Genomic DNA, 23,964 nt, shown 5'->3' with positions numbered 1-23,964 from the left:
GAGGTCTGGGTTTATAGAGGTCAATTAGATTAAGTTCCACACAGCAACTCACAAAACATTAAGTAGGAAAGAGAAGGAAAGAATCAGGGAGGAGGATAGGCTATAACTGTATAGAAAGGGATTTATAACCAGGATCAGAAAACAGAACCATGGGGACCAAGCAGTGTCATTACTTTCTTTAAAGAAAATACGAAGAGCAGGGTGCGGATGGAGTTGGAGAGGGTGATGCTGATGCTTCCATTTCCCTTTAAATACACATTTATTTGTTTTCAGTACATCTCAAATTTAGATGAAGCCAGAATAGAAAGCAAGAAAAGAAGAAATTATGGTTAAAAAAAAAAAAAAAGGAACATTAATGGCATTGCATGGTAAATCCAGTAGTTTCCAAGGGGAAAAAGATGGCAGAAACACTTTCCAAAACTTTGTTTCAAGTCAGATGGAAATATACTATAGTCAACATGTGTTGTGTACACAAACTGGAGAAAAGAAAATCAAACAACCAAGAAATAACAACAAACCAAAAAAAAAAAACAACAGCTGTTTTACAGATACAAATCCCATAGTTTTCCACTGCAGCCTGTGTACAGGTTAGATGAGTATCATTGAAAATACTCAAGTACAACACGTAAAGCCTAGCTTCAAAGCTTGAGCTGAAAAACGTGAAAGAATATGTACTTCATAATCAGAATTGCCATTCATTGTTAATATCTAATGGCTAGAGGCACTAATATGAATAACATTTTCATTTCAGTAAATGCTCTATTCTAGGAGAGCGGCTGCAGGCTCTGACACTGTAGGGCAGTGAGGCTCCCAGCCTTGGGAAGAACTGTGTCTAATTGCTGCCTGCCATGTAACAGGGACATCCAGCAGCAGTGGGGGAAAAGTCCATAATCTTACAGAAAAATACAAAGCACGTCTCAAAGCTACTAAGTTCCTCATGTGTCATGAAGAGGCACATCTTCGCACAACACAAAGGCACAACAAGCCCCAAGCTGACTGCTAGTAAAAGTAATGGGTAACAGTGGAATAGAAAGATACATTAACCTCTTACCACAGCACATTTCATTCATAAATTACAAAATCACATTAATTTGAACAAACAGTTGGATGCTTTCTTCCCTTCTATTTCCAAGTGTTTTTTCTTCTTCATTTAAAGAAAAAAACATAATAAAAACAAATGAAAACATTCTTTCATTTGTTCATTTCATTTCAAAACGTTCTACAGCAACGTTTTAACTTTGACAGCTGCTCTATTTAGACATTACTGCTGATAAAACAAAGCTTCTCCACTCCACCTTCAGCACAATAGCACTGCAGTTCAAGAGCAGCAAGAAAAGAACCAAGAACAAGACATATCATCCTTGCATAACGCATTTACCAGAAATCATACTGTAAATACAGGGAAGTTCAAGAATTTAGGTGTGTTGATGAACGTAGTGAATGGATAAATGTTTAAGAACACTGTACAACTTACTTCATGACTACAGTACAGATCATGCAGACGCTGCTGATGCTGAGTAAATTACAAACAAGAAATGTTACTTTTTCTATTTCCAAAACTGCTTTTTCAATGATAAAAACGGAAAGCACACCTCCTTCAGACCTGCCACTTCTTCTCAACTTGAACACAGGATTTCAAAATGTTAAGTGGTCTTAATAAACGTTGCTCACTAAGCAACTGTTTAGATGACCCAAAAGCTTCCCCTTCCACACCCCCATTAAAAAACAAAACAAAACAAAAAAAACAACACCTCTTGTGCCTTTCCAAACAAACATTAGTATTGCATAAGTAAATACACATGCTGAAAAAACACCTGCAGAGATATGTAGCATTTGTAGAACTTAATGGGAGCAGGGAACAAGGCTTGTTGAAACTTTTACATGGGAAGGGGGGAAGAGAAAAATATAGATTCACAACCTGAGTTCAGGAAATCTACCCTGTTTACACAACCAATACACACACAAAATAATTGAACCTCTTTTTCCAGTTCCTGCATATTCATAGCATTAATTTGTACCTGAAAGCACACATACCATAAACAACCCAATGGACAGCGTTTGCTTGTTTGAAACAGTCTGAGGAATGGGGTGACCTTTATCACTACTAAATCTTCATGCTGAGTGTGAAGCAAGTTCCCATAAAGAAGTATTTACTACCAATTCTACGTAAGTTATGGAAATAACCCTGTATCTACTGTAGCTGTTTAACACCGAGATATTTACAACATTTACCAACAAGCAAGAAAGCTTAAGCTGAGCTAAATATGTTCCATTGTTGAATTATAAAAATAAAAAGCAGTCCATCATTATGTTAATAGAATAGAATAACAGAAACTAGGTTCTGGTTACTGTTTTAAAGAACATTTTGCATGCTGTTGCACTTACCCTTAGTTGTTCTCTTTCGCAACTCATCTGTTGATTTGAACTCTGCAGAAGGAAGAAAGAGAAAAGCTTTGAAAGCATAGTATTCTTGCAATAACAAAGCTGTTAGGTCTGCACAGAATCATTATTGCAGAAAAAGCTTTTTTTTTTTTTTTCATTTATTATTTTATTTTATAAAGGTCAAACTAAATAACACCATAGTCCACCACAAGTCTGAATTATAGATGTGTTTTTGAGCCTTAAATATAAGAATACTCTTTAAAGATCTCACTGACAGTCCAGTTTGGAGAAAAGCTTTCTTTTTTTCTTTTTTTTTTTTTTAAAAGAGATCTTTGTTATATTTTGGATATCCCACTACTAAGATACCATGACATGTTTACACTTTAAGATATCAAGAGATAAGAACTTCAAGAACAAATGAAATAACAACTTCCAGCTCTGACCTGGTAGAAGAATAACCTTAAAGGAGACTGGATTCCAAGGCATTTTTACTGTCTTTTGAGAACTGCTACATCTATGAGAAACATTTGTGTGTGTGATTTGGTTGCTGAACAACTACTAATTAACAATTAACCACCTCGCTACCAATTACCATCAGATACAAGTCATCAGTCAGCGGCAGCACAATTTGTGAGGCAATTACCTTGCCAAAAAGAAAGAGGCAACTTCTCTAGAAAAGAGCTCAAAGAAACTGAGCAGTAGCACTAAAGTGCTCAGTTCCAGCTTTCTTTCCAGCTCCACAGCTTCTAAACCAATCCTGCCATGGCCACCTCTGGAGCCCCAGAAGGTGAGCTCGAGGAGGCATGATGATGTTGAACCGCCAGCCTCTAGTGAGAGGTTTGGGCTGGTTGGTTGGTTTTTTGTTTTGTTTCATTAAATCATTTCAGAATACAGTAATTGCTGTTACTGAGTGTCATTAACTTTGAAAGTGTAATCGTCATTTTTGTAATTAACGCACACAATAAACATAATTCACAAAGCATGAAAAAGAAATGAGATGCTATATTTTTTGGAAGATATTTTTGGATGTTCAGAATATGCTTTCCACTACTTTTCACTTACAAAATATTAAGACATGAAACAATACCTGTTTGTACAAGATATTTTATTCCGTGGTGATGACAAGCTGAGTGGTGTGGTTGACACGGTTGAAGGACGGGATGCCATTCAGAGGGACCTCGAGAGGCTAGAAAGGTGGGCCCGGGTGAACCTGATGAGGTTCAACACGGCAAAGTGCAGAGTTTTGCACTTGGGCTGGAGGAATCCCAAGCATCCCTACAGAGTGGAAGGAGAGGTCCTTGAGAGCAGCCCTGTGGAGAAGGACCTGGGGGTCTTGGTAGACGAAAAACTTAACATGAGCCAGCAGTGTGCCCTTGCGGCTCAGAAGGCAAATGGGATCCTGGGCTCCATCAGAAAAGGGGTGGCCAGCAGGGACAGAGAAGTGATTGTTCCCCTCTACTCTGCTCTTGTGAGGCCCCATCTGGAATACTGCGTCCAGGTCTGGAACCCCCAGTACAAGAAAGACAGGGAGCTGTTGGAGAGGGTCCAGAGGAGCCACGAAGATGATCAGGGGACTGGAGCACCTCCCCACAAAGACAGGCTGAAAGAGCTGGGCTTGTTCAGCCTGGAGAAAAGAAGGCTGCGGGGTGACCTCATTGCAGCCTTTCAGTACCTAAAGGGAGCCTACAAACAGGAAGGGAATCAACTCTTTGAAAGGGTGAGTGACAGCAGGACAAGGGGAAATGGTTTTAAGCTGAGGGAAGGGAGATTTAGGTTGGACGTCAGGGGGAAATTCTTTACGGAGAGAGTGGTGAGGTACTGGAACAGGCTGCCCAGGGAGGTTGTGGATGCCCCATCCCTGGAGGTGTTCAAGGCCAGATTGGATGGGGCCCTGGGCAGTCTGGTCTAGCATTAGGTGGAATGGTTGGTGGCCCTGCGTGTGGCAGGGGGTTGGAGATTCATGATCCTTGAGGTCCCTTCCAACCCTGGCAATTCTGTGATTCTATGACAAGAAGCGGAATTTCTCAGGCAAAGTTGGGTGACTTACAAAAGAATAAAACTGCTATTCCATTTTTTTTCAACACAGAAGAATAAATTCTAACAAATAGGGAAACCTTCTCCATACAAACCAGAAGCATTACAACAGAGTTCCTGATTTTGTTTTGGAACTGGAACAAATGAGCTTTCGATACATTTTTATAGTTCTTATGAGGGATAAAAATGTAAAGGAATACAGTATAGGTCTATTTACAATCTTACCCTAAGGAATAAAATTAAATACAGCTAAAGTGTCCTGCAGGCAGATGATTCCATTCTTCAAAGTTCACTCTTTCGTGCTCTTTATGAATTATTTTAAAATTACATGAGACTGCATTATAAATGTACTTCCATTAAGTCTCAAAAGTTGATTTGAGATCTGAATCTGCTCTAGATGCGTCTAATTCATGCTACTAAAAAACTGAAGTACAAACAAGCTTGAAGTGAATTAGGGAGGAGCTGCATATCTCCACGCTGGAGATTTTAACTCCAACTTTCACCCAAAAGAAAAGCATGAATAGGCAGACTTTTAGATAGTGGTCCTATGTACATTAAAACAAACAAGCTTAAAATCAAATTCATCTAAAGCTACACTTTACACGACTGATTGTAGGATATATTCATCAACATCATCTCACAACTATTACGTTACTCAGTTTTGACCTGAGCAGTCATAACATAACACAGACACCATGTTTTTATTTTCAGAGATAGAAAAAAGGGTGCACAAAGAAATGAAGAAACTTGTTCAGAGCATTTGCCAAACTAACAGCACTTAGCACACTAAGCAACATCCAGAATGATTTGTCTTTATAATATGCTGAGTATGTGGAAATCACAGGTGGGAGAGGGGGAGTGATTTGGAAAATTTATAAAAAACAAAAAAGAAAAAAGTGTATCAAACTTTTGTAGAATGGCATGAAGGTTATAGTTATTGGATATTTAAGCAGATAATTAACTGTTCTAATTAGTCATTACTGTTGCCATTTTGAATGATGGAAGCTTTAAACATAAAATTGACAAATATCCAAAGCCACAGAGACTAGAACAGTAAGTATTATTCAGGATTGAAATGAAATATTTATGAAAGGTGTGAGAATACAATACAGTGGCAGAAAAGACAATGAGATCAAACATGAGCAATGTCAGTAGAAAGGGACTGTGTCTTACATGCAACTGCAGGAAAATAAAGAGAACAAAAGCAACCATTTGCTTTAGAACAAAGAACTTCTATATGAGTGAGTTGTATTTTAAAATATATTTGGGCTCATAATCTATCACCACATCCATGGTTTTCTAAAAGAAATGGAAGTAAACAGTAAGAATAATATGCACAATACACCACTGGTAGTACTTTCCTTTGTTCAAAGTTCAGCAAATCAGATTCCATACCATGTGTTTCAGCTATCATCACTTTTTGGTGACGGCTCCTTCCAGAGAATGAACTTCCATACAAAAAGTTCCCTTGTCAACCAATCAGTGCCAAGTTAGCTCTCTCTCTCTCTTTTTATTTCTTAGCTATGTGTGCCAGTTTAAAAGAAGCATCCTGGCAGTACTGAGCACTTAAGGGAAAATATAAATAATGCATTTATCATATGTAAACCTGAACCGATAAACCAAAGGAACGGAAAGCCATAACATATTTAATTAATGATCAAGATACCTTTGAAATAAATCTTGACTACTGCAATTTTAAATAGATAGCTTCTCAACCTTAAATTTAATTCATTATATCTCTGAATTGAACCATATGCAATGAACTATTTATTTCATTTAGTTCAAAACTGCATGAAGAACCTGGTCAATACGTTGACTGTCATTATGTCAAGCTCTCACGTACCACAGTTTAGTGGAAGAATGCCCAAAATATTGATTCTCTTCAAAGGATTTTATCAAAGAAAAACTTTTAAAGAACTTGAACAATAGCTCAACACTGTTTTATAAGACTGCTGTCTTATAAAACTCTTGCTATGAGGTTCCTTCATTTTCAACAAAATAGACTTTTTGGAGATTGTCTGCAACCTGCTGGTGTGATTCTGTTGTGAATTTGTGGACATGAATAGGATGGGGAAGTACGTTTTGTTCTCTTCAAGTAACAGTAGCAGATGGGAGAATTGAGATCTTTTACAATTTTTTTTTTTTAGCAGCCATCCACTCCTCACACCTTACCCCAAGGTGTAAATCCAGACACCTTGGGACTAGTGCAGCATTGTATGTGATTGGGAAGGTTTTCCTGTATGGCTCTGGTCACTTTCAGGCCACCTCAAAATCCATTACACAAGATATAAACATATAGACAGTTACAGATGGATTAACATCACAGTCTGTCCAATCCAAATCACAGAATTATTACTATAATGCCAATTACTACCAATGCTTCAGTACTGAACCTCACATACAAATATGTACTAGAAAGTAAATCCTGAGGAAAAACTCAAATGCAAGTAAAAACTAAAACACCTATGGATGCAATTGGGAGACCAAGGGAGCAACACTGGCACTGAGGCTGACAAAAGATACCAACAGAACTGGCTCCATCTGGGGAGTTTCTTTTGCTGCCAAGTTTTTTTGTTGTTGTTATTGTTGTTGTTTTGTTTTTGTTTTTTTCCTTAATGCAATGATAGGATTAAAGTTTTGGACCAAAAGGTATTATATACAGAAGAATTGCTCCTGAAGTGTGAAAGAAAAGTTTTATTACAGTGCAATATTCCAAAATATTTGTTATGCCTATATAATTACTCCCTGAAATTCAAATCACTTTCAGGATTGAGAACATCATTTCAAATGGAACACAGTTCAAGTGACTTGAAAATATCTAAAAATAAATGAAATTCTTTATATTCTTTAGCATAAACAAACATTTATATTAAGTGGAGTTAGCCTCTATTCTGATAAAGGGGTATATAAAGCTGACCTGATCCCAGCGAGCAGTTAACACTAGAATTATTTATCCACGACTGTCAGTGCAGCCTACTCAGAAGCCTACTCAAAGAATAGATACTGGAAAGTCCCTACAACATTTCTGTCCTTCTTCTTCCACTTCAAAAACGGCAATGAAAATATAAACATCCATATTGTGAAAATATGTCTGATTTCATTAAACAAAAACAGTTTAAAGTCATTATCTATAGATGACCTGCGGAGCACGGCAGACACATGTGAAAGACTTGGTGCTGATCACAGTCACAGTGGTTTTACCACAATAGTTTCATAATTAGTAACTGCGTTTTTGTCAGATTTAAGTCTCCTCATACATTCATAAACGTAACAGAAATAAAATTATACATTAATCACCAGTTATATTTCACTAGATTCTGACACAGATATTCATACTATTTAATACTATTTGCAAAATCAGTGTTTCCTCTCACTAGATGCTCACCCAAGTGTAAAGTGTTCTCTTGAAAATAAATGATATTTTTTATGTTGTTTTTTGTTTTTTTCTGTATTTAAAAAAAAATTTGTTACACAAGAAAATATGCCATGTGCTGCCATCTGATATGTTTCCTGTGGAAGCAGTCACTTCCCTTGCACTGTTTTATCACCTTTCTATTAGAATTTTCATCAGAGAATCATAGAGCCATTAAGGTTGAAAAAGACCACTGAGATCATCAAATCCACTGCCAACTGAACACCACCACGCCACTAAACCATGCTCTTAAGTGCCACATCTACATGTTTCTTGAAAACCTCCAGGGACTGTGACTCCACCAATTCCCTGCACCTTGTTCCAATGACTTATCGCTCTTTCTGTGAAGAAATTTTTCTTAATCATCTGATTGCCCTAGAGAATTCAAAAGAAATAGAGTTGCAAGAGAACCACACCCTCCCCAATGAGTCTTCATTCAGAGAGAGTAAGGACTTGTACATTAACACGTAAAAATATTGGTATTTGTTTAAAATGACTTCTCATTAAGTACTTCATATGAAAACCCAAAACACAAATGAAGACACATCTATCTGAAGACCTCAGAGTTCCATGAGGTTACCCAAATGCAGATAACTCATTAAAACTATCAGAAAATGCGTGGATAATATAAAGTGGAAGTGGGGTTTTGGGAGCTTTTTGTAGTGACTGACAACAACATTAAGAGTATTTCACACATAAAATCACAGTTTTCTTCCTCAAGGAGGAGATGGAGCCATCCTCCTCTTCTATGAGCAACTTAATGCTTTTCCTGTGTATGACTCCTGAAGACCCCCAAATGTTCCCTGTTGAAGAGTCTAATGAGCTGCTCCAGTGCTGAGAACATGAAGATTTTTTGTACACGTTGAATTTCTATTACAAATGGGTAAAAAGTGCATATGTCTATGCATATGCAAATTTTTCCAGAACAGAGAGCTTTAGGTTTCTCTTGGCAAGGTATGTGCCTCTGCACGCATAGAATTTTAATTTCAAGGGATTTTATTACAACCATCAGTTATTGTGCTATAGCAGTAGCTAGAGGGACTGATTTACTCTCAAATGCCCTTGGCTTCGTATTGTATATTGAGTAATGCTGCTGTTATAAATATATCTGGGTGAAGAAATGTCTACAGTTCTGTGCGTAATACTAAGCATAGTTAAGGTTTCAAGCATCATATACAACAGGGTTTTTTTTTTTTTTTCTACTGGAAGAAACAGGCAATTATTATGGCCCATTGAGCTCAGATTAAGCATTTCCATCAAAAAAAAAAAAAAAGAAAAAGAAAAAAAAGCATCATGCTACAATCTTTGTAAAGCTGTAAATGCAAATGGGAACCATCTCATCTTCTATAAAAAAAAATCTATGGTTTTATTTGCTCCTTTCTTTCGATTTCTTCATATCCTCAGTTAGAAAAAGATTCCAAAACAGGAAAACTGTACTGAGGAGAAAAAAATAATAGAAAACCTCCCCCCCAAAAATATAAAGAACAGAAACACTCTAAAAATCATTGTTGTATTTGATCAGTGTGTAATTATTTGCCTGTGTAATATTTACTCTTTTAAACAGTTGAGATTACCCCAAGTCCAATTTTCATCTTTTCTTGGCCATGGGCTAAGACGCTTTTTTTTTTTTTTTTTTTTGAGATCATCTATAGCACCCAACATGTACCTGGCAAAAAAAACCTTGGCTTTTGTTTTGTTTCTTTTATTGTTTTTGTTTTTAAGTTGTACTCCCAAAACGTGCTGCAGGTCTACAGAGACCTATGTCACTGAATTTGCCTTTCGCTTCCCGATTCCATAGACGAAACTTGCAATACTGCAGTACAGATGGGAAGCTCTTCATTTTCTGAGACCCCCATAAGCACAAAACCTGCAACATGGCACAACGCCAGCCAGCACGGCAACTGTTCCCCCCACTGACCCCACTGTATAATCATTTCCCTTATGTTTATAAAAAGCGTAAGGAACCAGGAGTGTCTCTGCTGTGCCTTTTTGTGAATACACAGCTAGGAGAGAAACTGCTTTACATCCACTTTGCATCTGCAATACATGACGATGTGACTACCCCTTGAATGCTAACACACTGCTTCCTTTCAATTGGAAACATCCCAGCACTATAGTTTCATAAAAACTGGCAAAAAAAAAGAAAAAGTCTCTAAAAAGTATTTTTGCAAATATTCTAGAATAAAGCTTGTGTGGTAAAAATCCTCAAAATTAAATTCTACACATGTAAAAGAACAATCCCATGAGAAACTTTATCTATATTTAGTATTCAAATAAATATTCCTTTGGTACACAAAAGACCAGCTACAGTATACATTAATTTCCCTGCACAGCACAGTCTGTATTATAAGGAATAATCAGAAGGCAAAGACACTGTATTAAAAAGAATAAATGGACACTGCAAAGAACATAATTGAAAATACTGTGATGCTAAAGAAATAATCAGCATAAAGTATGTTATCTTTGAATGCAAACACTACCAGACCAAGACCTGCTCATTACATGTATTACACTGTTTACTGCTGCATAAATCATTTTCTTGCATCACGAGCATACAGTTAATACAAGAATTTATTCTTGTAAAATCTTGTAACTTTGGGGAAATGGATGTTAAGTCTCTATGCATAAAAATTAATGCAGTTTGTGGCATGAATACCTATTAAGTGATAAACTCTGAAGCTAGTGTAAATACAGAATAAAGTCAGATATATTAATTAATATCTGAGTATCAGGTATTGCTAACAGCTTTTGAAATGAATGCTACGATTTGCTGATTTGCAGATTTTTAAAAAAAAATAATAGAGACAATGACTGAAAACTCTAGGCCAAGAACACTTAATAAAATGAAAATTTCTATTTTTCATAGAAGAAATTCCTATATTTTTATCAGAAAAAAAAATGAATACCAGCCTGTTAAAGTGTCAGTTATGCATACTAAATACATATAACAACAACTTGCAACTTGGAAAAAATACTTCAAAGAGGAAGGGAAGGCTGAAAATAAGGATGTCAGTGCACGTGGTCATGGATTTTCAGACAGTTATTCAAACCAGTTATGCTACAAATTGCCACTGCAGATATTACCTGTGTGTTATTAGTAAACATCTGCAAGGTTACTTGCTGTGCCTGTGTGCTGATAAAAATAAGTCACCATCATCCAGTTGTTAATGCTTGACAAATAACAAAAACAAAAAACAAACAAACAAAAAAAACCCCACCAAAACACAGCTTTTATCTTGCAGATAAAATTATTAGCTAAAGAGGTCCTTATAAAAGGAAATGGCTTGAAAAGAGAGATATTGCAAGGTCAGCAAGAAGCCAATGAATGGACAAACACCCAAACTTTTGATTCATCCATTTCCTCAGCGCTCCTCTTTTAAATAATACAAAATTAAACTTTGTAGTGACAGGTTAATTTATTTAAAACTACTCAAAGCATATTGCTATTCTGAACTATTAACCTAATAAATCAGCCATCAACAGATTTATTAGGAAAACTTATTAATCTGCAAATAAAATAGGAAATCCTTAGGATTTTCAACATTAACTACATTAGCTAGCATTCAACAATTGCCTTTAACTGAGATTTAATAAGTATGGTCCGTGCCTATACATTTACAGCTACTTTATATAGACATGCTTGTCAATAAAATCTGATTGAAAAAAAAATAAAAAGAAAAGAAAAATGTGTACAGTATGAAGTAAGATCACTAGGACAGTCAGTTCGCATGCATCACTCCACTTGAAATTTTGGTGGATGGCATTATTTATGAAACATATCTGCACTACTTGTCTTTACATCTCGGGAGAAAGTTGCAAAGATATAAATGAAAGATGCAAATTAATCACTAGAATCCACACTAATGTTCAGAAGGAAGTAGGCCTCTAAATGTCATCAATGTCTTTTAAATTATCCTTTCTATTTTGTACATAAAATGCAATGGTAAGTTCTGTGCTCACACACAAAAAAAAAATCACAAATCAAAACACCAGTATTGTACCCTTTGTCACATTTATCAGCTTGTTCTGTAATAAATCTTCTTTGTGAAGCAGAGGTTGCCTTTACTGCACTAATTTATCAAACAGTAGACCCCTCAGGTGACGTTCTTTTCCTAAAGCATATCAAAGGCATGGAGGAATTATGCCTTCACAAAGTTTAGAGAGAGAACTTCACGCGCTAACGTTACTGATGCTATATAAATATACCCAACAACAGAAGTGGTTTTCTGTTTTGTTTTGCTTTTGAATACTTTGAATGAGTCCCATAGAGAAAACACCTGCGAGTCCAAACTCAAAATGGTCTCACTTTTGTGGCACGTGCTTGACCTGTGCTCTGCATTAGGACTAACAATTCCTGGGAGCATTTCCATTGCAGGCAGATTTTAAAGAGCTGTAAACCAAACATCACGAGGAACACATTTTATGATATATTTTTTCCCCCTCACATGGCATTGGTCAGTAGAATGATAGGTTGTACAAACGGGTAGAAAGTCCGGTGCCACAAACCAATCCCTTCTCAGTGCTGGTAATGTAAAAATCCTTTTTTCTGCTCTGTACTGTAAATCTTACATACCAAAGGCAATATCTTTCTTTAACTTACAGCAGCAGAATTGCAAAGGAACAACACTGAGATGAGTTATTTTAGAGTTGGAAATCTAAAGAATGTCTTTAGAATGTAAAATAAGTCTTGTAGCTACCAGCTGAAGGTAACTCCACTTAATGATCACAGGTATCCAGACGATACACTTCAGATAGGAACACAAAAGAAATGTGGCAAGACTGTGTGAACACTTCTCCTGCTTGGACCTAAAGTTTGTTACATAATCACTTCCAACAACTTTCCAGTTGTCACTATGTTAGTAAGAAACAGTAATGTAAGTACAAGAAGTAATGTCTTTAATTATCTACAATTAATAGTAGATTACCCTGAAACATTCATTTAAAAGAAAACAATACCATGACAAATTGCTGTGCCAAACACAGTAGTATTGAGAACAAAATACATCAGTAAGTGAGAACTAAGTGAGCAGGAACTATCTAATAACAATACTGGTTATATTTAGCCTCATATGCTGCCATTAACAAGAAGGATACTCAAAATTTTTCATGTTTCTATTCAGTGGCTCTTGCAAATCAAGAACTTTTCTAGGATTCAAGTTTAACCTCCAAGTGTTACTTTGCAATTCATTACTCTTACTGACTTACACCTCAGGAGCCCAGCCATCATGCACAAGAACAGGAATCCCATCACGAGGTGGGGAAAGCAATGCTCCAGGAGCTTCCCTCCCACCTGCACAGACTGCACAGCTTCATGAGTCAGAAACATGGGTGCTACTGCTCCACATCAGTGATGTTGGGCCACAGCTGAATATAGCTCATCATTAGTAATGTGAAGTGACCCAAAACCTTGAGCATTGTAAAAGTATGATTCGGGAAATTTCGTATTTATTTTCACATACAGGGTAGCTCTGAATACCACTGCTCAACATAGGAACAGTCCTTGGGAGACTTCTTTTGAAAGAATCAAAATTCTTTTCCTCCATGTGAAAATCTATCTTGTAGGCCTTACAAATATTGATCTTATCTCCCAGTTTGTCCGCAGTTTTCAAGTGAAAAAGCGAGGGACAAAACCAAAGTTTCTTTCAGCCTTTGTAGCATTGGCATCCTAAAGGAAGGTGTTTTATTCCACACAGTGCCCACACCTAATAGCTACACAGGGAAGGCAAGTGCATATGGCCTTAATCTCCTTTCCAAAACAGCTTAACTAACTATAGAAGATGCAGTGTCTAGCATTCAATAATTACTCACTCAGTGCACTTACTGGTTCTAAGAATACATTACAAGGGCTGCCAATAAAATTTAATCAGCAATATATTTTTAGTGGCAGCATTACAGCTTGCTGCAACAAATCCTTTTTTTCCCCAAGAATTTTTAAAGCTTTCCTAAAAACAAACAAACAACCAACAACAACAACCACCAGAAAAACAAAAACAAAAAACCTTGATGCTTTGTAAAGAGAGAACATCTAGAGATTATCATATCAGGGCATCCATTATGGCAGTGCACTCTTTTCACTCAGGTTACTTTGGACAAGCAAGTCTCATTTAAAATATTCTTTGCTTTTCTCTTAAGAAAATGAACAGTCATTGGAAAAAATTGGGGGCAGCTGGCAGAGTCACCCTTCAATGAAACTACGGTAACAGTCATATTGCCCTAAAAATAGAGAAGTAGAAGGAAATATTTAAACTTATGTATAGGCATGTGCATGCACGCACACCTATGCTCATTTTGCAAACTATATGTCATGTTCTCCAATGTCCTTTGTGATAACAAGCTTGAAACTGCAGCTTCAAGATTCTATTGTATCTATACATTCCGAAGTAATTTTAATGACACACTGCATACAATTGTTATGCATGGAAGAGCTGCTGCCAACATTTCTTTGAGACTTTGTGATGAGCTGCCCAAAGGTGAACTATGCTGACAGAGTTTCAGGTCAGAGTTTATGAGAGAGAGACGTCTTTTGCTATATATACATGAAAGATCTCAATACTGTATCTTTTTACAATAAAAAATAACCTCTTTTCTTCTTCATATAGCAATACATTTTTTCACTTTCCTGCCGTATAGTAACCCAAATTGAAAGGAAAAAAAATTCTACCGAGAAGTTTTCTTATATCTATCTATCTGTAGCTCTATACACAGGCAGGAAAATATTTTGCTTATATCTATCTATATATATTTATAAACATATGTATATTTGGTGTTTACATCGCAGCACAGGACAAATCAAATCACTCTATTTGTAAATAATTTCAACATCATGTTATAATATACATGGCTGAAATAGTAACTGAAGAGAGCAATGCAGAATGTCCATTTCATTCTCATTTGCATGCAAGTAACGCTCACAGTGTGATGGTACAGTCTGTGCATTCAGTATAGTATAGTAAGACATTGGAAACAATTCTTTTACACCTTGCAATTCTCTCGCACCTGAACAGATTTTGTAGAACTTCTTTCATTACACTTTGCAATGAGGTAAATATGCAGAATTACTCAACGTCATTGTAGATGCAGGTTATTGCCTTTCCTCACTTTTATTTCCAGAAATTCTTTTTTTGTTTTGTTTTCATGATTTTAGCCAAGTATGCACTTGATGAGAATGGCTGAAGCATATAGCACTGAATGCTCTTTCTTCAGACATTTATTATACTGTTCTGATCTTATCAAAATTACCACAAAACCACTGGTGCACCCCTGAGACAAAAACTCCCAGTCTGCAGGAGATCTGTCTGAAGCCTGAATTTTGGATATATTTAACTAGAATCTGTTGTGGGTTGGGATTTTTTGTTTGTCTGTTTGCCTTTTTCCCCTTGGCTTTCTTGGTTATCGTTGAATCATAGCAACTCTGAGCACTCCTGTATTTGTCCCTCTGCAAGGTTCCTGCTGCAGAATGGCTTCATCACTAAGAGTGAAAGCCAAGGCTGTGCAAGGCAAGAAGTGTAATAACATCAGGGGAAGTGCAAGTGAAAAGCATTAGTTAACAGATTAAGAATTGAAATGAAAAGAAAGAGAAAAAAATGAAAGAAATGCAAAAGGGCAAAAAAAAAAAAGTTAAACAAAAAAAAAAAAAAGGAAGAAAAGAAATTTGTGAGCATACAAGCGCTGGAAAAACAAAAGAAAGGAACAGTGCCTTCATGTTCTATGCTGTTATGTCAGATTAAACGCAATCTAGCCTAGTGAAATCAAGGCCCAAACAACCTCATTATTTTTCAATCAGCTAGTCTTCAAGTTTAGCAAATTTTCAAGCCTGGGATTAGTTTATGCGATTAATCGATTTTTAGTGTTATATGATGTAAAAGCTATTCTGTTCTGCTAACTACCTGAAACACTGAGATCAATTTTGAGAGTAAAACATCAATTACCTCACTTACTGAGAGAGGATAAGCAGCAATTAAAAGGGTAGCTAATGCTTCTCTGCATTAGGTTACTTGTCTCGTTTGTCAGTATATCATATCAATTGCTTGATTTCTAATTTTGTACAGAGACTTGAATTCAGGCCTTTTGCATCCCTGTTACATATATTCTGAGACAAGGTTGTCTCTTATTACACAAAAATTCCTAATGTCTCAAACAGCACATGTCATTACAAGCATTAATTATTTTCCATTGGTTTAACATGCTTAAAAATTTTCTTACAACCTAGGCTTAGATATACTGTAATTTCAGTCACGGAGAAATAAATCTGAATAATTATACCTCTAGTATCTAATGACCACCATGGAATAAAGTAAGTCTTGCAGGAACTAAGCACCCCTAGTTAAAATACAGCCTTTGCCTTGCATCTGCAGCATAGTACGAGAGTCTCCCAATGTTTAAAGTCAGGAAAATGGTGTGGTATTCCTGAAAGCCTAAAAACGACGACAAAGAGGGAGGAAGAGCACAGAGGGGAAACACTGTTTCTAAACATCAAGCTGTGTAGCCGAAGTTAACAAGGGCAACATACAGTGATGACTTTGGTCAAAATCAGCAAAGGTACAGAGATAGCAAAGCTGTTAAGTCGCCAAGTAAGCAACTAAACAGGCGTTGCTATGCATCTCGAGCTGTCTGTGAGCGTGCTGAAAAAGATGTTTGGCCATTAGAATTGCAACGTCAATAGCAATGGAACATTCTGCAGAGAGAGCTCAACTTGGTAACTCCAACAGATCCCACGAGCTTTTTGTTATCTAATTCTCCTCCCCTTCAGTTACTGAGACATTCCCACACTGCTTTTCAAGGAGCTAAGCCCTCTGTGCCTGCAATGCAGGCCCCTGGCTAAAGCTCCCAGGACCCTGAGCTGCCAGGCAGCAATCCCAACAGGCTGTGTTAGAGCAGACCTCAAGTCAGGGAGATCCTGCATCATTAGAGCAGGCATATGGTAAAGTTCTGTCCATTTTTAGAGTGTTGTAAAACACTGCTTTTGTTGTCAATAAAGACAAAATCTATATCAGAATCTTCCACAAACCGTGATCGCCCTTTTCTTTATTCCCTCAGTCTCTGCGCTCACCATGTCTGTCTGGTTCTTGATACATGAAGATTTCTGCTCTATTAAGAAAGGAGAAACTTAGAATCTAAGCTTCTCAACTGCACATAAATAGGACAGGTTATGGACAAAGACTGACAAACGACACATACATTCTGCTCAGTATATGCTCTGCATTCCAGTAAGCTGTAATAATTTGTTGAAATTAATATGCAGTATTCTTAGTAAATAAAACCAGACTAAAAATACATTGTGGAAATGTATTTTTTTTTTCCAAAGCCTTTCACTTGATTCTCAAAACGCTGTAATTCAAATGTTTGCATCCAGGAGACTTGTGGCTTAGAACTCTGGAAAGAGGAAATAATAACACCTTTCATCTGCCCACATTGGGCATCCAGAAGTAGTGAGACTGCCTTCTACCTGCAGGGAAAAAATGCCTGGATTTTAGGAAAACAACAATATGTAGGCATCCATGAAACTGCTTTGCTTTTTCTTTCACTCATTTTCAGTTATTTGACTCTTCGAGCTGAATCTTCTGAATAAACAATATTCTGTAACATTTTATAGTGTGTGTGCACATGTGCTTGTCTGTATCTTTTGCATTCTAAAAGTTGCGCCAACATTGATTTTATTTCCTCTTAGTATTTTATAGTTCTTAGACTGCAGTAATTTTTTTTCTTAAGCCATATCTGGATTTAAGTATGCAAGCCAGGACAGAGAGGTACTGAATCTACAGTGTGCCATAAATCTGAATTATTTGCTACTTATTTATTTATTTTACTGTTACAGTTTGTGGATAAAGAACTGCATGTCTGGTTTATGCGCCAGCTCCTCCTAGAAAATAAGAGAGATTTTGCAACGCTGCAAACAGGCATGTACTGCTGGTCTGGTCTCTCCTTGCACCTTACCAGCTGGTTCTGGGGGGTTTTGTTTTAATCTATGGTGTCCCTGAGACACCATCTGTCTTAAGGAAAACTAAAACACCCAAAAAAACCAAAACCAACACAATAAAACAATGCAAAACACACACAACACAAAAATCCCGTTTTGCTCAAAGCCCTTCAAAAGCATAAACAAAATCTGGGAAAAATCTAAACTCATAACCAATATAGTGGAAAAGGGATTGAGTGGAACTTGAAATAAAGCAAGGATTGAGTTCAGTATTTTCAATAGCTTTGCTATCATTTTCTAAAATATCCATTCCCATGAGAAAAAAAAAAAGACATTTCTGCAGAGACCGGGGAGGACAGTGAGTCTCTTTTCTTTTTACTTGACAGTTTTGATTATTTAAGATAAGTATGTTTGCTGTACATGTTATATTCCAACTTTGGAAATGTGGAAAGCCCAAGGTCCACACAGCAGAAAAGACACTCTTCTTAACCAGGTTAAATAGAGTCTCTCTCTGATGTCTGGATGTATTTTCACTACATTTTCACCTTGCAGTACCTAATAACCAGGTTGTAAAAGTTACTTGTTGCCTATTGCTTGTGGGAGGAGAGGAACACATGAATAATGCCTTGCCAGACATGCGAGAAATTCCCATTCTTACTTCAACTTGGTAATCAACTGTTAGAAAGCTAGGAACCCTCAGCTTTGATAAGGATGAAATTGTTGAAACCTTCCTAAAATTGGTGTGTGGTTTCCTGAAAGAACTGCTGGCATCCTGCCTCTTCTTTCAGAAACTAAACTGATTTGATGTGGAATATAAAATAATGCATGCTAATGGAGCTGGAATGATTTTAAGCCTAGCACTAGGTGCTTGAAGTTTCCTCTTTTCTCCCTTAATGAGCACTCTCAACTTGCAACATTAAAAGCAGCCTAGTCCATTCTCTGTACATTTAGATTACTCATCACCGCTGATGCATGCTGGTGAGCTGAACTCACAGGCTGGCACATTTATGTGCTTCAAAAGCCCACATCTGGGTTATTTGAGCAATGCCATGTGCATGACTTCCATTAAAAACGAATTAAAAAAATATGGGAAGTTTTAAGTCTTTGTGTACTATTGTTGATGATCTTGAGATGTTTTCCTGGTGTTCACTGCACAAATTTCACAAAGCCCCAAGTTTGTCCACTGTGATCACCAGCCAAATGTAATCACATACATGTTATAATATGGTATTGAGATATGAGACACCAGTGGATAAAGTTACACAAACCACCTACATTGAATTTTAAAGACAACTCATAATAGAAATAAATAGTACAGAAAAGCCATAAACATGGAATATAATACAGCCAGATTAAGAAACAAAGCCTGAAACTCAAAAGCAGAGTGATTCTGCTGTTAAACAACAAAAATGCTAAATGATCACTCAACAACCATTTATAATGTCAGCAAAATATACTACTTTGCCTAGACCATAAAAGAAACATTGCATTCTGATGAGTTTTATTGCTCTCAAAATGTTAAGAACACTTTATCTTCTTGTTTTCAGGACTCTGAATTTAAGATAAATCAAAGGAGGGGGAGAAGATTTCCCTTTAATAATCTAGATCATGTTAATCGATTTCAGAAGAGTCCCTCATAGCGAGACTATTTCCATTAGCTCAATGATTTCTGTTTGTGGATGACCTTGGCTCTGCTAATCCTAGAAGAACCAGTATCCTTCTCTATACGTAGGGGAAAACTTTAGCACCTTCTTTTCAAATACTTAGAATTCTTCAATGACTTTCAACTCTGCAAGATCTTTTAGGGTCACTTCCTGCGTTATAACTTTTACTTCAAAAGCATTCGGTAGAAATTACAAAAGTTAATGATACTGACACTGAAAGCTGAAACAGTATTTTCTATATAGAGCAGGCAAATGGAACAGCCATATTCTCATGGAAGAAGCAGCTTCTGAGCGTGCCTCTTCACCTCCCCAGTCCTATTAGCGATGCACAAGTTTTTAGGTACACTTTAAAGTACAAATAAGACAAATACGGAATATCTAACAAAGATATATACAGCCACTTAATTACATTAAACTGGTAAGAGCAACGTATTTGCATAAGTTATTTCGTTATGAATATACTTGAATAATAACATCACAAATGATTGGTGGCATCTAGCTACTTACTTCTTTGAGTGAAGAAACACACACAAAAGTATTGCTGCAGTCAGCTTATTGGTCGATGTCTTCAGGCTATCAGTTACTACTTCAATCCTAACAAAGTGTCTTCATTTGCCTTAATGTTGACATTTTGCCTCAAATAACAGCTCTAATCTGTAAGAGAGGGGGAAAAACACCTCAACTCTTCTACTTAGACATTACAGAATTATTCATAGCAGCTTGCAAGTCTACTGGGATTACTCAAAACTTGAAAAGAAATCCAATATTTCTATTCTAATATTGCCTGTACAGATTTCCAGCAATTATAAAACACACCGCTCAGTACTTTCTTTAAAATAGGCTGGCTTGAAATTAATTGTTCCAGAAAGAAACAAGGTTAGTTGATCTCATTTACTGCTGTAACATAACTTGAATACAATTTCCCTCTATGGAAGTAATTCCTTAGTGGTAAAAATTGCAAAAACAAAGACGTTAGGAAGGTGAGAGTGTTCCAAAGCAATTACGTACCAACACAGAGTTTGGACTGCTTCGGTTATTATTTTTATCATGGGGAGGTGTAAAGCTAAGTGTTATGAGTTTATGCAATTAGAAATATATTTAAAATTATACATCACACCATTAACTTCTCACAGAAACAGTTGCTATTAAGATCTAGTTATGGTAGCATTATTACCTTTACAACTTTTTCTTTTTGTTGATGTTACACTGCTGTATTTTTAAGTAAAAGGTTCAACATAGAATCTATTTTCTTCCTAAAGAGAAACAAAAATATACAAAAGTACAATACAGTACTGAGGGATTGTGGGGTTTTTTGTGATATTTAATCTTCTCAACAAAAACATTCTTAAACCTTGCCATTTTCCAGTGCAGGGAAGGAAATCAAGAGAAAATGATTAGGATTCATTGGAGTACAATCTGTGTTAGGTTGGCTTGAATCATTCAGAAAGAAGTTTAACAGGAAATAGAAAGTCAAGAAAATTAAATTCAGACTAAACTAAAACTTGATCAGTTCAACATAATGCAACTTCTATGAATACACTTTTCAAATGATGTGAAATCATTTATCTTACAACATTTGCATTTTATATTTGATAAATGTAGAGTTTCCTGTTTACTTCCTGTAGGTTCACATGTCCTTCTCCAAGTGGCTGAGCTTATGCAACAGAATGCTGTATATTAGCCAACAAAATTATCAGCTTATTATTAATCAATTCATGATATAACTCATGGTATACAAGACTCCTGGCTCTTCCAGGTAATTCCATTTTTTTGAAGCCAAACTGAAATGAAGCAAGGGCCCTATTCTACTGAGACTTCTCTATTTTCTCAAGGAGATAGAGCATGAAATTTCTGTGAATAATATCCAGATTACTTCATTCAAATTCTAAAATACTCTCTGGAACTCCTTTATAAAAATACAGAACTGACAAGGTCTTCAAGGTCAGTTTATGGCTAAGTTTCCTGCTATGACAGGCCGCATGCATCTTGGCTGACCACAGACTCTAACAGCCTTTCCTTTCTACTCACTTAAGCAGGCTGAAAACTCACGTAAGTATGTTTATTATTTACTTTTTAATATCATACTTAAACACATTATATAGAAAAATCTTGAAATATTTAGAAGTTTTACAAGAAATCATCTTTTCAATTTTCTCTCTACTTTCCCATTGTAATCATGGGAGTGATTTGGTTTCTTTTGTCATTTAATTTCAAGAGGTGTAAATTTTAGAGAGGAAAAATAAAAGCCCTGCACAAATACTGACTGTCTGAAATAGATGATGCAAGCTGAAGGCTTAGAGTGCTGGATCTTCTGCACTAGGGCATGAAAGTACTGATCACACTTGCTCATTGTTCTTCTGGAGCTGACTGCTCTAGAATCAAGGAAGCTAAAGCAAGACGTGTAGGGCTCCTAATCTAACATATATGAATGCAAATTCTTTTGTCTATTTGTTATTTGCTCATACAAGGGTTCCCAAACTTCTTTTTGTCAGCAATTCCTTTCAAAATAATAATTAAAAAAAAAACCAAAAACCAAAAAACAAAAAACAACCAAGCATGGGAAAGTTATTCTGTTTACAAAAAACATTTCCACATTTCTACTTTTTCCATTTAGAAACGGTGAATATTGAAAAGCCCCAAGAACTACGTAATGTCAAAACTTCAATTCATAGATGGATTTTGCATCTGAAAACTGGCAATCTCATATACTTAACCAAAGAATAATTAAAAACAACAACAACAAAACAAATAAAAAATAAAAATAAAAAAAACACCTATCCAGTACTGGAATTAGAGCCATCAGTGATTTCCAGCAGGTAAAACAGAATGATCTATAGATATGTTTAAGTGTTTCCACAGTGGTTAAGAAGTCATCCATTTTCCTTTCCGTAATCACTCAAAACTACACATAAGCAATGCTTTGCACTCTAACGTTGAGCTGCTCTGAGAGCTGTTATTTCCTTTCAAGAAGAAATAAAAAAGTGAAGAAGGGATGAGCTAAAGAAAAAAAACACCACCACAATCCTGTCTCCGCTTTTCCTCTAAATTTTCCCATTTATGTATAGGAGAAAACAACCCCATGTAGCATCTCAGCAGCTGGTTCTGCCCCATGGGAGAGCAGAACTGCACAGCAGGTGTTCCAAGTACGCACCTCCCAGGTGCTCCTGTCTGCTCAGCACCACTGTGCAGCATCTCCCGCATCGATCACAAGGTAAAGCCAATCCAACATTAAATTAAAATGACAAAGGGCAAGCTTATGTAGGTAAATTTAATTATTAAGATTTCATTAATAATGTAATGCTAAAAAAATCAATACTTCAATAATAACTGAAAAACTTTAAGCACCTTAACGTGAAAAATGCTATATTTTGGAGAGAATTTTGTTTGATTGGTTGTTTTAGTTAGATAGATGAACTCCGATTCCTAATTTCAGCCGCAGGTCGAGTCATTGCCATTCTCTGAAAACATAACTCTTCCTCCAGTGTTGACATTACACTGAGCAAACTAAAATTTGTACCCATAGGCAGCTACAGAAGGTGACTAAATTTCAGCTCTCTAAGGGTCTGTTAAGTATATTATTTTTTCCCACCATGTCTTTGAGTCTTATTGATTTCCAGCACGGGAAACCAGAGGCTCTCAGGTCAGCATAGGGTCCTTCCTCCTTGAAACTGAGAGATCAGTTTATAAATTGTTTAGAAGTTCAAATTTAATACATGTGCAAGATACCTAGTTAATCTTCATAGTTTGCTTTGATTCAAATACTAAGTTTCACATCAATTAAAGGTTTATTTTTCTTAATGCACAGAAGCCACAGTGTTTGAGTGCCACTAAGCTTAGTGTTTAATCAGGAAAACTATCGTGGCACCGGCTGATTGGGTGGCTCAACTGCTGCCTGCTCAACTTTTCCCCATAATTGCAGGATATACTTTATTGTGACAGGGCCTGAACAGAGGAATTCCAATACACTATACATCAGGTTCTCCATTATTGGATTAGCTAGATGTGGCATCATTACTGCTGCACTTTCATGCCTATCATTGATTGCATCGTTCCTTCTATTTCACAATTAATGCAAGCCAGCTGGATTGATCAATCTTCTGATGAGTTTGGGCCACAGTCAATACATTCTTATGGCTCTGTGCTACTGATCTGTATGTTTTATAGCTCTGCCTAAGGATTTGTCATTCTGGCTAGAGATTTTCTGGTTTCTTAGATACTTCTGCTCGCACCCCACTGCCTAAGTCACAAAGTGTTTATGAATTACTCATGTAACAAGAAAAAACAAGAGAGCAAAAGAGTCACTAAATTCATCATTGGAAAGAATTCTTTTTGAAATGACACTGTTGATGGGCTCAGCACCGACTGCTCTGGCAGCTGAATGCTGCACTTTAAAACACTTCACTTGCAAAGAAATGCAGTGGTTTCACAAGACCACAGCTATCTTCATTCCTTGTTCAGGCATACCAGCATGTTTATGAGACATGGAAACATGTTAATAACTTTATTTTTAAGAGTTTTCTAACCCTGCAATATTCACTATTTTCTAAAAGGTATTC

General features: G+C 36.5%; 1 protein-coding gene across 18 annotated transcripts in view; it reads right to left on the bottom strand.

Moving 5' to 3' along the window:
* Positions 1-23,964, bottom strand: part of RBFOX1 (RNA binding fox-1 homolog 1) — a 751,763-nt gene that overhangs the window by 357,621 nt on the left and 370,178 nt on the right. For 12 of the 18 annotated variants that reach the window (XM_090151326.1, XM_090151338.1, XM_090151325.1 and 9 more), the window contains one exon: positions 2,386-2,427. The exons of 4 other annotated variants lie outside the window; for them this stretch is intronic. In XM_090151326.1, the coding sequence (XP_090007452.1) occupies positions 2,386-2,427 (42 nt within the window). Of the gene's footprint in view, positions 1-2,385; positions 2,428-19,915; positions 20,047-23,964 lie in introns of those variants that run through there. 2 more of the 18 variants (XM_031595192.2, XM_090151354.1) reach the window with 2 other exon arrangements.

This window comes from Phasianus colchicus, chromosome 16 (genome assembly GCF_987193195.1).
Source record: "Phasianus colchicus chromosome 16, bPhaCol1.hap1.1, whole genome shotgun sequence".
NCBI lineage: Eukaryota > Metazoa > Chordata > Aves > Galliformes > Phasianidae > Phasianus > Phasianus colchicus.
Note: the sequence above shows the minus strand (reverse complement) of the source record. Positions and strands in the feature narration are given on the sequence as shown.